This window comes from Sceloporus undulatus, chromosome 4, assembly GCF_019175285.1.
Source record: "Sceloporus undulatus isolate JIND9_A2432 ecotype Alabama chromosome 4, SceUnd_v1.1, whole genome shotgun sequence".
NCBI lineage: Eukaryota > Metazoa > Chordata > Lepidosauria > Squamata > Phrynosomatidae > Sceloporus > Sceloporus undulatus.
Window position 1 is genome coordinate 31,137,446 of NC_056525.1, and position 15,851 is coordinate 31,153,296.

Consider the following 15,851-nt stretch of genomic DNA (forward strand, 5'->3'; position numbering starts at 1 on the left):
TTTATCAGTGAGAGATGATTTGTCATGTAGAATGAGATCAGATTCCAAGATTCTTGTAATAATTTGGTTTTAATTGGAACCTTTTGATCAGTTGCCTGCGTAACAAGATGCTTCAAGCTTCTATATTTTCTGTAATCTTTCTGATTTTGATAGCAATTTTCACACTTTCTATTGTTTGAAAAGGTCAGCTACACTGCTATTAAAAATTCACATCTACATTTTCAAGTATCTTGTAACTGTTCCGTTACTTACAAATTTCAACAAGCATAAAATTGGAAAGAGTCACCATTGTAGGCATAACATTTCTGGCGGAACCAAAGGGCAAAATTCTGTACTCTTTGAGCAAATGGCTGCTTGTACAACAGGAATTCCTTTAATACAGACACATTCTCCCACATCTGCTTCTGGAAATTCTCCAGCTTTCTAGAAAAGATTGTGGATTGTAGGTGGGCTGCAAGTTGCTTCTCTTCTTTCTCTATTTTTTTTAAAAAGGCTGTTCAATGGTAAGAAAAGCTGTTGTTGTTGTTGTTGTTGTTGTTAACTGCCCTCAAGTCGATCTCGACCCATGGAGACCCTGTGGATGAGACATCTCCAAGACTCCCTGTCCTCCACCACTCTGCTTAGTTCCTGCAAATTCGTACCCATGACCTCCTTAATAGAGTCCATCCATCTAGCATCTGGCCTTCCTCTCTACTTCCCTCCACCTTTCTCAGCATTATTGGTTTTTTTCCAATGAGTCTTTCCTTGTCATGATGTGTTCAAAGTACAACAGCCTCAATTTTGTCATGTTGGCTTCCAGGGAGATTTCCAGCTTGATTCGTTCGAGGACCCATTTGTTTGTCTTTTTGGCTATCCATGATATCCTCAGCACTCTTCTCCTGCTGCAGCACACACCTCAAATGAATTGATTTTCTTCCTGTCTACTTTCTTAACTATCCAGCTCCCACATCTATACATGGTAAAACAGAATACAGTGTTTTGTATGAGTCTAACTTTCATGCTCAATTGTAATATCTTCACTTTGGCATGTTTTCTAGTTCTTTCATAGCTGCTCTCCCCATTCTTCTGGTTTCTTGACTGTAATCCCTTCTCTGATCAGTGTTTGATCCTAGATGTGAGAACTCTTTTACTATTTCTGTTTCCTCATTGTCTAGGTTGAATTTGTGCAGATTCTCTACAATTTTTATTTTCTTTATGTTCTACAGTATGCCTGCCTTTGCACTTTTCCCCCTTGATCTTCCTTAGCAGTTGTTCTAGGTCTGTGATGTTTTCTGCTAATAGCATGGTGAGAAGAAAAGCTGCAGGTGCGTTTCTGGGCACAGTTCAAAACTGTGCTTATAAAGCCTTATATAGCTAAGATCAAAACTATCTGAAAGTCCTGTTTTGCCATATGTGCCTCTATGAATCTCAGAATGGAGGTTTCTCTCCATCCTGTCACCCTTCCAGGCTTGTTTGGTGACAACAGGGGAGAAAGCCTTCCTGGCAGCAGTTTCTAAGGTAGGGAATTCCCTCTCAAGAAAGGCCCAGTTGGCCCCCTCTCTGCTTCTTTTGGGTGAGGAGAGTATAGGCAAAGACCTTCTTACTTATACAGTTGTCCCTCCATATTCACTAGGGTTAGGGGAACAAGACCCCTGTGAATATGGAAAAACCGCAAATAACAAAAACACTGTTTTTACCTAAGAGGACACCTCTCTAGGAATCTCTAGGTCCTCCAGTGCAACTCTGTGGTCAATGTCCAACATATACTGACCATAGAATGGCACTGGAGTAGCTACAAATGGTCTTTCAGTGCAACTTTTAGTTAAAGTTGACCACAGAGTTGCACTGGAGGACCTAGACAGTCCTAGAGAGAACATATTAATGAAATCAGTGAATAATCAAATCCGCAAATATCAAAGCTGCAAATATGGAGGGATGACTGTAGTAGCTTTTAGCCTTTAGCTGGTTGGGGGTAAAAAGATGTGCAGTGAGTGTGCTCTTTTTTTAGACACAGGATATTACTGCACTACATTCTTCTAGTGCTGCTATTCTATAATTACTGCTCTGGCTGCCTTCTGTTGCATTCTGGGGTTTGTAGTTCATCGTGGTCTAAGAGCTCTCTGGCTGAGAGTTCAAAATGCCCTTTCCTCAACTGCAAATCCCAGAATGCCACAGGAGGCAGCCAGAGCACTAAAAGTGGAATATCAGCGCTATAAGACTATAGTGGTAATGTCTGCAATAGGTGTTTAATGGCTATGTCCTTGTAGTGGTTGAGTGTTGGACTACAGACCCTGCAGACCAGGGTTTAAATCCTGGCTCAGCCATATAAACATACCATGTAACCCTTAGGCAAGTCACACTCTCTCAGCCTCAGAGGATACAATTTTATATATATATATATATATATATATATATTACTGTTGTTGTTGATATCTGTTTATAATAGAATATAAAATGGATGTTATATATATATATATATATATATATATTATACTGTAATATAACTTCCATTCTATATATTATATTACAAATAGATTTCAAAACAGGAGAAAGGACTTGTGCAGAGCCTTTGCTTTTGTGGTGAAGAGAAGCATCTTTCCACCTTTCCTTCCATCGGGGAGCCGGAATTATCGCTTCAGAACTACAGAGACTGCATCCCTTTGACGTCGCTGCCTCCTGTTGCATTGTGGGATTTGTAGTCCAGTGAGGCCCGAGTGCTCTTTGGCTGAGAATTCTAAACGCCCCTCCCCTCGACTGCAAATCCCACAATGCAACAGGAATTAAAGCAGGAATGAGGAATGTCTTCCGTTTGGGGGGATTCTCGCGCATGCTCAGTTAGATCCGTCGGGCGAAGCGGGCGCTTAGCAACGCGAGGCAGTGCTTCCGGGTCGCGGGGTCATGACGGTTTTTTTAAATCTTTCCTCCTCCTCCTTCCTCTGGAAACGTTTCCTTCGAGTGTAGCGGCGGCGGCGGCGGCGGCGACGACGACGACGACGACGGAGGGCTGCGGTGAGTAGAGGGAGAGGCTGCGTCCACACTGGAGAAGTCGCCCGGTTTGGCCCCGCTTCTGGGAACTGTAGTTTTGTGAGTCATTTAGCCTCCTCTGTCAGAGAGCTCTGGTGCTACAATGAACTACATTTCCCAGAATCCCATAGCATTGGACCATAGCAGCTAAAGTGATGTCAGACTGGATTCCTTCTTTCTTTTTTATAAGTTATCTTTATTAATTAAAAACAACAACAAACAAAACCAGAACAAAAACATCTAATCATAACACAACTCACATAACACACATCATGAGATGCATCATCTACTCATAGCATACCTCCCTCTAACATATTCTTGTACCTAAAATCCTCCAACCAATAAATCTCATTCTTAATTCTTAACTCACACCCATTTCACAGCCGCACATGGCGAAGGTAGGGAATGCAGTGGCTTGTATGGTTCTAGCTTTTGTGCTCAGTTGCCTATAGAGTGCGAAAAACAGCTGCTGGACAGCAGCAGCAGCAGCAGTGGAAGCGACACTAGCAGGAGATCTGTCAGAGACAGCGGCAATGGTCAGCCTTCCTGAAGACTTCTGCCTTGAGAACTCTATGATGAGACATAAATGATATCTATGTGTGTGTGTGGGATACATATGAAGAGCTGTAGCTCTAAAAGGAAAAAGGAAGGTGCCTGCCGTAGTCGGAATGGAACTTTGTTTACCCAAAGTAAATTGTTAGTGACTTCAGATGAACAGCCTACTGTCATATCCAGAACTATCATTATGAGTCAGAGCTAGCTAAGGAGTCTTTCAAACTGATTGTTAAGGCCAGATTGAATCAGTATTAGTGGGGATCAGTCAGTCTGTGTGCACTGCTCTTCTCAAATCTGCCCAACTGTCTAGTGACTCTCTTGTTTAATGGAGTGAACTGATCCATAGAAATATCCACATTCTCTGGGTTTAGGGGCACTGAACCCCCATGAATGTGGAAACACTGCAAATAACAAAAGCACTAAGAGAACACCTCTCTGGGAATCTCTAGGTCCTCCAGTGCAACTCTGTGGTCAACATCTGCCAGATATTGACCATAGAACTGCACTGGAGGAGCTCCAAATGCCCAGAGGAGTGTTCTCTCTAGGAATCTCTAGGTCCTTCAGTGTGATGTTTGGTTAAAGTTGACCACAGAGTTGCACTGGAGGACCTAGGTATTCCTCGAGAGAACATATTAAGTCAAAGCCACAAACATGGAGGGATGAGTGTATTTATACCCCACTGTTCAGCCACAAAGGCTCTTATGAGCAGCTTACAGATTGCTAGTTTCACAGTTCCCTGCCCTCAGGCTTACAATCTAAAAAGACATGGGACAAAAGGAAAAGGGAATAGTAATTAGGGAAGGAGATCAGGCCCAGCAGATACTGCCAATTCTCCTCTCCCTCCAAGGCCAAGACAGTGGCAGCTGGAATGGAGGGAGGGCCCTTCATCTGCCTCGGACTAGGCATGGTGAAGCTGTGCCTGTCTCTTCTTCTCTCCTTTTGAGGGAGAGAATGGAGGAAGTAACACTATGCTCTTGAGAAAGGGCTCAGCCCATTTTCCCTTGTTCCCAGTTGGTCAAGCTATTTCTGGTAAGTGAGAGGTGATGGAAATTAAAGGAGAAGGAATGAGACTGAGAGTGAATATAGCAAGCAGAAAAACAGCAAGAAGCAAGGTGACTTCTGCATACACTGCTGTTGATAAAGCTAGCTTCCCAACAGGGATGGCCAGTTGAAGGTAAAAAAACAAGTGAAATCTCCTCAATTTTATTCCTTATAATGGGAGGAGACATGACAAATTGAAGGAATTTCTCAAGTCAGGAGCTGGCAAAGAATATTTTGTGTACATCTTGCATAGGTAGATGATAGCTAGTTAGAGCTTATCACTTCCCAATACAAGAAGGAAAGGTGAGAACGGAGTAGACATTTTCCTTATGCAATTTGTCAACAGAAAGATTTATAGACAGTTTAGTGAAAAAAGTGATAGATGTTGTCTATCTAGTGGTTGTTGTGAATACTATTGTCAGCTATGATGTGTCTGGGAAGTTAACATATGGCCCCATACAGACAGGCCAAAATAAAGCTGCATCAGGTCACTTTGGAGATATGCGTTTAAATGATGCATATGTCCTAAGAGTCCAGAAGCCTCACCAAAGCCACGCTCTAGTCCTAAGGACTGGAGCTTAGCTTTGGCGCAGCTTCTAGCATCCTAAGATGTGTGTGTCATTTAAACAGCATACCTTCAAAGTGACCTGAAGCAGCTTTATTTTGGCAGTCTGTATGGGGTCATATATTATATATTTAGTCTAGCACAACAATATTGTCTGTTTCAGATCTCTAAAGTCATAGCTGTAAAATTGGATGGGTGTTTCCAGCCTCCGTGCTGTCTTACCTACTACAGTTTTTCGTAGAATTTTCTTTTTTGTCTTTCTTGACAGATTTTTCCATTAACCAATGTCAGGAGATGGTGATGGCATCGTTAGAAGTCCCTCTGGGGAATCGTTATCAGGAATTGAAATCCTGCCAGATCAACCAAAATACGTGTGCACGCTGTCTGCCGAGCTTGTTGCCAAGGCACGGGAAGAGCTACAGGAAAAACCTGAATGGCGGCTTCGTGATGTTCAGGCCCTCAGAGACATGGTGTGCAAAGACTATCCTAACTTGGGAACCTGTCTAGATGATGCTTTCTTGCTCAGGTTCCTTAGAGCCAGAAAGTTTGATTACGATCGGGCACTTCAGCTTCTTGTGAACTACCACTGCTGTAGAAGGAGTTGGCCTGAGGTCTTTACAAACTTGAAACCATCTGCTATAAAGCCAGTCTTAGAATCTGGTTTTGTCACTGTGCTTTCTCACTTAGATGATGAAGGGCGCCATGTTGTTTGCATTCGTCCAGGTATGATTAACTGTTTAACATGGATTTGGTTCTCCTTTTCTGTCTTGCAAGTGTCTCCTTTTACCCTTTACGGTTATAAATTTTTCATATTATGCTTATGCGCTCTTTTGTCTCAATCTATTACAAATTCTGTGTTCTGTAGTGTGCTCTCTAACCAAGTTAGGCTGGAAGTTTCACTAGAGAATATCATCTGCAAAAATTAGTCAATAAAATCTTCCTTCCACATCCCAACCTACCCACCCACCCACTTAAGATTTAATCTTTCCCCCCTCTCCCTTCTTTTCCTGCCTTGTAGAATTAACCAGCATCTATTAATATTTTTAAGAAATAGTGTTTTTATCTATTTATATTTCATATTTTAAATAATTATTTAATCAGTTGTATATTGTCTTGAGCTCCTTGATGTGCTGAGACAAGATAAGTGCAACAAATAGGTGTAAGCCTTAGCTTTCATCTCCTCAAAGATGTGTCCTCTGTTTGGCTTCAGAAGACCAAGCATATGGAATATGGAAACATTCAGTATATTGACAATTTATTCTTTTTAAAGCAGTAGGCTTTTTCCATGGACAAGAACAAATGTTAACAAGGGCAGACATGATTAAAGGATGGCTAGTGTTTATAAGGCAGATAGAACATTCAGTCTGGGAATGTACTGTAGGTTTTCTGTTCAGCTTTGTAATTTACCATCTCTGTCTTATAACCATAGACAGATGGACACCAAGTAACTACCCGATTACTGAAAACATTCGTGCCATATACTTAACATTAGAAAAGCTCATACAGTCTGAGGAGACCCAGGTGAATGGAATTGTAATCCTTGCAGACTACAAAGGAGTCAGCTTATCTAAGGCGTCTCATTTTGGTCCCTTTATAGCCAAAAAAGTGATTGGAATTCTTCAGGTAAGATCTGAATTGATAGAGGGGGAAATATGTGTGTAGTATTAACAATTGCATCTTCCTACTTGTTGTCTCAGTGGTCCAGATGCTGGGTTCTTTCTCTGGAAGACAGTTTCTCTGAAGGAAGATTCCTCCAAAAATTAGAATATGTTTGCAAGGAAAAGGTTAATATAATATTTGTGCTTCATACTACATTTAACAAGTGCCACCTCCTATCAGTCTTAAATATAACCAAAATTAAATCTGATTGAATTCAACAAGGCTTCATTACAAAGAACTAGGGTAGTGTTGCAGCCCCATTATGGGGGAAAACAGGTTCTTGTTGCCTGAAGAGAAGTTGAGTAAAGGAAATGGTGGCATTATGTGAGAGAAACGCTGCATGAACTGTAGATAAGTATAGGTATGCTGAAGATTTATTGGAACAGGACTCAGGGATAGAGATAGAAAGGGTATACTTGATATTTCAGTGAAAGGGATTTGATAGTTGTACTGATGAAAGAGCTGGTAATGTTATCTTTAGCATTTGAAATTACTGGGCATCACAAGGGAAAAATAGGCAAGTACTCCCCTCCTTCCTTTCACTAAGCTGTTACAGTGGATTCTTTGTTTCAGTAGGCTGGCACTCCTTAGATTTGACTGCCTGCGGATTACCACACCCATATTATTCAGTGATGGTGCATACACACTGATGCTTCCATGCTCACATCATTGCCATTGAATAATATGGGGCACAGCTGTCCATGTTTTTTTTACTTCCATGGGGGTCCTCAGAACTGAACCCCAACAGACGGGAAGTGTCTACTGTATTTTATTCTGAATGGTGTAAATGTTGATTATAATCTCCCTAGGAATGAAGCCCAGCTACATCAATATGCAGTCAGCTGTCTAATATTATAATTTTGAGCTGAACAGTGTTGAATACATCTATTTTGTATAAAAAATACTTTTCATGCAGTTTAAAACGTTTCTCCCTCATTTACAATGTAAAGCAAAGTGCTCTAGAAGTATGCAGGGCTTCAACCAAGTAATCATCTTAGAGCATGTCATCAATAGTAAAATACATCACATGTGTGTGAGCCTATTCTTTTTCTCATTTAAAAAACCTTGTAAGTTTCTAGATTTCAGTATCACATAGAAAGTGGAAAAGATCTACATGGGAAGTCTGTGATCGAAGAAAAATCTAAAGTACAGTATGTAAAGGGTAAATTCTGGGATTTACTTCCAGCTTTTAAGCAAGAAAATTACAGTACATACCTACACATTAATGAACATTCTGAGGAATATTTAGTGGCTTCGGAAATAGGCTAATACTAATATAGACCAGAATTCAGGTAGGGACATCCACATGTGTGCATGGCCCTTACATGTGTGGATATTATTTTGGGGGGCACTACAAGGGTTGGTATGCCTGTTCTCTTCATGCAGTGTCCCAAGCCCCCTTCCTGACTTACTTTAATGCCTCCAGCAGGCATTTCATTCTTCAGTGTGAACAGACAGGATTGCAGAAGTGTTTGGCAATCCCTCCCCTACCCCAAGCCAGATGCACAATGACTACAGAACTGTGGAGACCTCTGGAGGACACCCATAGATCTCAGTGCTGATATTGTGGTGTGTCTGGTTTAGTGGGGCCAGCCAGACCTCTGATCCTGCCTGCTCATTTTGTAACACTGAATGCCTGTAGGAGGTGGCTTCAGGGCTTAAAGTTAGGTGTGGGGTGGAATATATGGATCAGCTTGGTCTAAGGTCCATGTGCAGATCTTTACAGTGCACTGAGAGGATGTCTGTTTAACAAAAGAAAATAATAGCCCCCAATTAAAATGACAGCAGCATGCTGATACTGGCTTTGATACTGCAAACAAAAGATTCAGTAAATGTACTGCCAAAGATGCTTTATAGTGGTTCCAGCTGAAGTTCTATACCTATAGTTCATTTGCTGATGGACATGGGCAGGTTATTGTCCTTTAAAAAAACCTGCTGACTTTCATAGAGTCCTAGCCCATTGTGAACTACCTTCTGATAGGCAGAGGTTACAGCTGAAATGTGATTTTTCACCTACGGTGACTTCATGAATTTCATAAGGTTTTCTTAGTCAAGGACCACTCTGAAATAGAGCCTAAAAGACCTGGTATTCATCTTGTACCCATCCAAATACTAACCAAGGCTGGCCCTGCCTAGCTTCTAAGATCAGATGGAGTCTGGTGCCTTTAGGATATTTAGACTATGGGTGAGACACAGAAGACTGAATCAGGAAGGTGGGCAACTGCAGGGTGTGCAATTAGCTGTGAATTAACTGTAAATTAAAATTTAAAGGATGTTTTTCCCTTGGAGCATCTTTCGAAATTTAAGTAAACATATTTATTTTATGGAAACATTTCAGTAGGCTGACTTTATAATTTGAGAAAACATTAAAAACACAAAGAAATCAATAAAACTTTGATTTATTCTTTAAAGGAAGAAATTACATTAAAATAATAAATTCCCTTGTGTAGGTTTCTGGAGGTACTGTTTTGGTTCCCCTCAAAGCAAGTTTGGTTTTTGTGGGGGAATCAAAGGGGGAATACTCCCCCCCCAAAAAAAAGTCTGGGGAGAACAATACTGACCCTCAAAGCTTGCCAACTTCATCTTAAAAAACATCACTCATCTGACCTGGAAGCTTATAGAATTGGCCAAGAACATATACACGATGCCAGCACAGGAGCCAGTGTGGCATGGGGTTGGAATATCAGACTGTGGCTCTGGAGGCCATGTGTTCAATTCCTCACTCAGCCATGAAGCCCACTGGGTGACCTTGGACAAATCACATGCTGTCAGCCTCGGGAAGGCAATGGCAAACCTCCTTTGAACAAAACTTGCCAAGAAAACCGCATGATAGGTAATCATATGTCCAAAATGACACACACACACACACAATGTTAGATAACACTTTGTGTATTTGATGAAGTGAATACTAGTACATGAATGCCAATATGTGTGTTAACTCTTGAAGCGACCACATACCTTTTTTTGTTTGTTTCCAGGAGGCTGCCTCATATTGAGTTACATTACTGATCAAGTTAGGCTCCTGCCACAGTGAAGAATTAATACAGTTTGACACTGCTTTAACTGTAATGGCTACATTCTATAGAATCCTGGGATTTGTAGTTTCTTGTGGCACCAGAGCTTTCTGACAGAGAAGGCTAAATATCTCACAAAACTCTAAATCCCAGAATTTGATTGCTTTGAGACATGGCATTTAAAGTGGTGTGGAACTGCATTATTTCTGCAGTGTAGATGCAGTCTTAGTCTTATTGTCAATGCTGGCTGGCAACAATGGCTGCCTACAGTTGCAGGCATGATTCTTTCCGCACCTAATTGAAATTTGGAGGTTAAACCTGAGACTTTCTGTATGCAAGGCATGTGTTCTGCCACTGAGTGATGGCTTCTCCCTGCTTTCTGCAGCAGAACAATATAGCTACCCATCTGGTAACAAAGGAGGAACAGCTCATCTTTAAAATATTCCTTCAGATTACATAATTTTTTAAAAGTTGACCTTAATTATAATTAAAGCATATGAAGTGCCATATAATCAGTATCTTGTCTTAAAATATTAACAATACTATTTTACTCGTAAGTACTCCCAGTGGTCTCCCTGCCAGTTTATGATCTGTTATGTTCATCTTATATCATAAATGTGTGTACTTTTAATTTTAAACCTTTGTCTTCTGGTATTCTTCTCTCTGTTAAAAGAAAGGCTTTTTGGGACATGACTTGTGCTAAAATTTTGAGGTACTTTTTAAGAATACACATTTTTATTTTTGTTAATAGCAAACTGCTTCTGGCCCATCATGAACTCATATGACAGTAGCAGTGGTGAGACTTCTTAGAGTTAGATGGGCTTGTTTTGAGATGATAATTTATGAAGTGTCCTGTTTTTATGGAAGTTACTGGCATTCTCTTTTTTCTTTTTTTAGGATGGTTTTCCTATTCGAATAAAAGCTGTCAATATCATAAATGAACCTCGCATATTCAAAGGCATTTTTGCCATCATCAAACCTTTCCTGAAGGAGAAAATAGCAAACCGGGTAAGTGATCTTCATGTTATCTGGAACAATACCAGTGACATGCTAGGGGATACAGCAAGGTAGGGAGAGCTCTTGTCTGTAAATCTGTGTTGTGGGCAGTGTTTTTTTCATACAGTTCCCTTGCTGTTTTTAGCTATTAGTTCTTAGCATTATGATATTGAAGAAGCGAAGGGAGTAAACTTAGCCTGTGAGCTGTGTATTTCCCACTCCTGTTGTGAATTCATTCCCTGCCATGTTTCACTATCCCAGTCCATTGATGGAGTGCACAAAAATATATAGAGGTGCTTGCCTAAATGTTTGGATCCACTCCCACATCACACCTCCAGCTAAAATTAACCACCAGGGAGTGCCAAATGCCATAAGAACTAGATGATATACATGAATTTCAGAACTCCTGGCTTCTCTGCAACTGTTCTCACCTCCAGGTGTTTCTTTTCCGAGAATGGTGTGCCATAGTTTTGCTGGGGTGGCTAGCTGTGCATCCTCTGCCTTTATGGCCTGTATCCCCCAACCCTTTTTTGTCTTTCTGTCCTCATTCTGGCCCCTTGTGCTGGCAAATCTGGACATTTTGAAAGTCCCGTTTCTACTCTTTCCTTAAAGTCTCTGGATTTGTTGAGACCTGAACCAGCTCTCACCCAATAGAAATAATCCATCTGTTTATCCATACATATCACAGCTGTGTTCAGGGACATGATATGTAACTACTTTACGGTTTATATGGGCTGTTTAAAAAAAGCATAGGAACAACAACATTGATGTTTAATGACTGTTGAAATGCTCCAATGGGCTTGCCCTCTGAGCGCACCATCTAGGATCTCAACATGCAGATTTCATTTCAGAGTTGAAATATCTCTTCTTTTTTCTCAGTTTTTTCTTCATGGGTCGAATTTGAGTTCGCTCCATCGTAACCTTTCACCAAGGATCCTTCCAGAAGAATATGGCGGCATGGCAGGGAAGCTGGATATCTCTACCTGGAATGAGCTACTGTTTGCCTCAGAAGATGATTTCCTGTATGACGTGTCTCACCTGGCTCTCCCCAATGATTATTCACCTCATGACCCATTAATGGGTGGGGAGATTGATGAGAAGCAATGTGATGACTCTTTGCGAAGCTTGAAAACCCAGCTTTATTCCTGCTATTAACATAGTAGTAAAAGCTTCCAGAAGGTCACTCTGTTGTCTGCAAAGGGATTATGAATTCTGCCTTGTTCCTTAAGCTGTAGCCAGATGTAGACCTCGGAAACACTTTACATTGGAACCAAGCATATTTTTAAAAAAGGGAAGCCATGGAGGAAGGGTGGCATTCTGTGGCAATCAGGCAAAAGGGTATATTAGGAGGCAATGTCAGTGTTTTTGTGGTTTGTTGGCCCTTTGCAGATGAGCCTCTCTCTGAGTGAATTGCCCAAATGACTGGCTAATTAGGTAATATTGCTATCATCAAGGTTCTAAGCACAATTACTTGAAAGTAACACTAAAATCAATGGAATATGTTTTCAAATAACAAGGTTAGGATTAAAGAGCTAGATACTCTCGAGGTTAAAGGGACAGAAATGGCAGTAATATTATAGGGCTGTGCCACTGTCTGAGATGTTTTGATCTACCATCTGCATCAGCAGCAGACAAGCCAATGGCAAGGGATTATAAGCGCATCAGAAGAAAAACAGCTGGGGAATTACAATTGCTCTCCCCTGTCATTATGTCATGTTGCCCCTCTCTGTATAGAAGGGCACAAATGTAGTATATAAGGATAGTTGGTTATTTTATGTCAGATAAACTTCTAACCTGGGATGCACATTTTGCACAGCCACCCTTTCTTATTGGTTGTAATAAGTATTTCCTGGTTATTACCATCCCTAACATTCCCTCTGCACATAAACATAGTAGGTTTTTATTTCCCTTAGGGAATATCACTAGTGAGGTGGAATGCTTTTCCTTGAATCTTTGAGTTGGCAGATGCCATGGTTATTGTTATAGTTCAGTGAAAGCACATGGTGTTTCAGCATATTCGAAAGCATCAGTCTGTAAACCTGTTTGATACCCATACTTGAACTTATTAAATAGATAGGACCAATTAAAAGGAAAAGATAATTTTGCATAATTGTTCAGCTGCCAGTTTGCAGCCCACTTAGTTAAATTACATCTTGGAGGCAGGATAAAGAATTTTGTTGTAGAGAGTTCCAGATATCTGTCTAAGTAAGGGGGGGGGAATGGTTGTTTAGATATCTTTATTTTTTAAGAGTTTTTTTTTAAATAGTCTCTGTGTGAACCAAATGAAGACAGGGTGTTTTACAAGCACAATATGCAATTTGTAAATTGCAATGTTTTCCATACACTGTGCAATAATTTGTCAATCTTGTTTCAATGCATCTTTCATCCAGGGCACTTTTTAGTCTTGTCTCTAAAGTTCCTTGCATCAGTGTTTCAGATTTTCCTTTATTGCTGGTTTATCTTTAAAATATGTTCTGTCTTCACAGCAGAATATTCAACTTCATACTCTCAAATTATCAGCAAAAATTTTGACCCCTGTCTTCACATACCTCCAGTGCTACAGGATGAAACCTCAGTGGGGACTAGAACCCTGCACACGTTGTATGCTATTCCATGCCAATATGGTAGTGGGTCAGCACTTAACACGATGTGATTTTATAGCACTTTTTAAATAGTTGGAGCTATTTGCGGAGGTTTAAGTTGGTGCCAACTAACACCAGAAACTGGTGCTTACTGTAAATATGGACTATGGTCTTCAAAAAATGTACCATTGTAGTATCAGTGCCAAATTTGTATTTTTGTTTTTTATTCACACAACCACCTGCATCTGTATTGCCAAAACCTGAAGCAATTTTGAGGTCTGCCGTATTGAAGTACATTTCCATTCTGAGTAGGTATGGTGTGGAGATAGTAACTATCCAAATGGCCACGAAACCTCTTTGTAATTCCTACTGTATTGGTAGAATTCCTATTGTATTGGTAGAATAGGAACAATAGGTGTCCATCCTTCATAGAACTATATGGACATACTTAGGAAAAAGTGTTTCACGTTTTGTCAGTTAAGAGAGACATGGTTCTTGCCATCTGTACATATAGAAAAAGGTTTCTTAGGTATGCATAATATAGAAATAGAAAATATGTCAGATGGTGGTCAGGCCATAGTTTTGAAGAATTCTCAGCCACCATAGTGGCCGAATGAGGGATAAGGGTTACAGTCCAAGGCTGGAATAGTGAAGTAAGGTACGCTAGTGTAATCCTTGGTAATGCCATTATATATACAGTGGTACCCCGGGATACGAAAGCACCGCCTTACGAAATTCCCGGGATACAAAAAAAATCAATAGGAAAAAAGTGTTCCGGGTTACGAAGGTTTTTTCGGGTTACGAAAAATTTTTTGGTGCTTTTCGGCGCTATTTTGCACAAAATCGCGGCTTTTCCCCATTAGCGCCTATGGCTTTTTCGGCTTACGAAGGATTTCGGGTTACGAACGCGGCGGCGGAACGAATTATTTTCGTAACCCGGGGTACCACTGTACTTTGGGGGTACTGGACATGAAGATATCTAGTACTTTCTTGGCCAACACCCCTTGCTCCAACTGTGCAGTGAGGGGCTCCTGGTATAGCTCCACACCCACTCTGCATGTGGACTGCAGGTATGTGCTGGGGCATGGTTCACTTGGCTTTGTCTTCCCTAGGAATGCTAAATATATGCAGGAGCATCCCCACAGCTGCTTAGTAGTTGGGATGATGGAACTGTACTCAGGAGCCCCCACCCATTGTTGCACAGCTAGGAGGCGTGGATAAAGAAATATCCTCCACTCACCCTCAGCAAAAGTACTTCGCTAATGTGTTTATCTAGGACTAACACAGCTGGGGGGCACCACATTGTTTTCTATTTAGGTATTATTTTCAGTTGATGAGATGTTTTAGAACACAGATCACATAATCTGGAAGCAGACTGATGGCAGTTGTAGTCAGTAATCTGAAGAGCTATAAATTGCCTAATCTGCCATATATCCTTTTTTTAGTGAAGCAGTACCAATGTAGAAAAGGCTTCATGGCTGTAGTTGAAGTGTTGTGTTTAAAAGAGCTGTCCTGGATCACATTTTTGTGAATTAATTTACCATTCTATGAGGTTACACCAGTCAGAAACTCCAAAAATCAGGCTGAGCTCTAGCCTGTCTCAGTGACAAGCTTTCCCTATTCCTTCCTAAATTCTGTAGAAGATGTTTAAAATACAGTACACTTCATTTTTTCTATTAAGCTATTTTTCTTGGGAATGAGAAAGCTCCAAATATTACTGAATGGCAAACGTTTTTAGTATGACACCCCCCCCCCCCCCCCAAAGTATAAGCTTGATACATTTCATATGCTGTTTCAGAAATTCAACATCCTTTGTCTGCAGATACTCTCAGATGGAAATATGTGGAATTTCTGATGGGTTTCATTCCACGAGAAAACATGGGTGGAATAATAGTTTGTATGCAGTAGGCTCTTTTCAGCAATAAATATCCTCCTAACTCTTCTGACATAAGTCAGAAATCTTTACTCGCTTGAGTAGTATCTGCTTAACAAGTTGCTCTTGAGAATATTCAGGAGCTTAGACATGTTAGGATGACATTACAAAACAAATGTTTAGGTGTTTTACAGTTAAGGCACATACGTTCAGTTTTCCTGTACACTTCTAAAACAATTATCGTATGTATCCTCTGGATCCTTGCTTTAAGGGTTTTTTTTGGTAATATTGAAGTCTAAAAAAAATTCAAACAGAGCATGGTTGTTGAAGGATTACCAGGCCTTAAGCAAGAGACATTGGTAATTAACCATAATTGTCAAATTGCCTTTTTAGTGTATCTACATAGGAAATATAAACATGACTACTATATAAATAAAATACTTGAATTTGTACTATGGGCTGGACAAGCATTTGAAAGCCTAAAGTTTTTCCAGAAGTGGTCATGGTGCTTTGTTTCTACCGTTCAGTCAACACGTTGCTCAGTAATTGTTCCATATGAATTT

General features: G+C 40.5%; 1 protein-coding gene across 1 annotated transcript; it reads left to right on the forward strand.

Annotated features, from left to right (window-relative positions):
* Positions 1-2,939: 2,939 nt before the first annotated feature.
* Positions 2,940-14,195, forward strand: TTPAL (alpha tocopherol transfer protein like). The gene is made up of 5 exons (XM_042461515.1): positions 2,940-2,988; positions 5,433-5,887; positions 6,594-6,787; positions 10,735-10,845; positions 11,713-14,195. Exons 2-5 carry the CDS (start codon positions 5,449-5,451, stop codon positions 11,986-11,988), a joined length of 1,020 nt encoding a protein of 339 aa, XP_042317449.1. The 5' UTR covers positions 2,940-2,988; positions 5,433-5,448; the 3' UTR covers positions 11,989-14,195.
* Positions 14,196-15,851: the final 1,656 nt, after the last annotated feature.

Bases quoted from the DNA above. Each gene is read 5' to 3' on its own strand.
- TTPAL (XM_042461515.1), top strand. From the start codon at position 5,449: ATGTCAGGAGATGGTGATGGCATCGTTAGAAGTCCCTCTGGGGAATCG. The intron at 5,888-6,593 runs GTATGATTAACT...TTATAACCATAG, and splicing joins TGTTGTTTGCATTCGTCCAG to ACAGATGGACACCAAGTAAC. The intron at 10,846-11,712 runs GTAAGTGATCTT...CTTTTTTCTCAG, and splicing joins AGGAGAAAATAGCAAACCGG to TTTTTTCTTCATGGGTCGAA.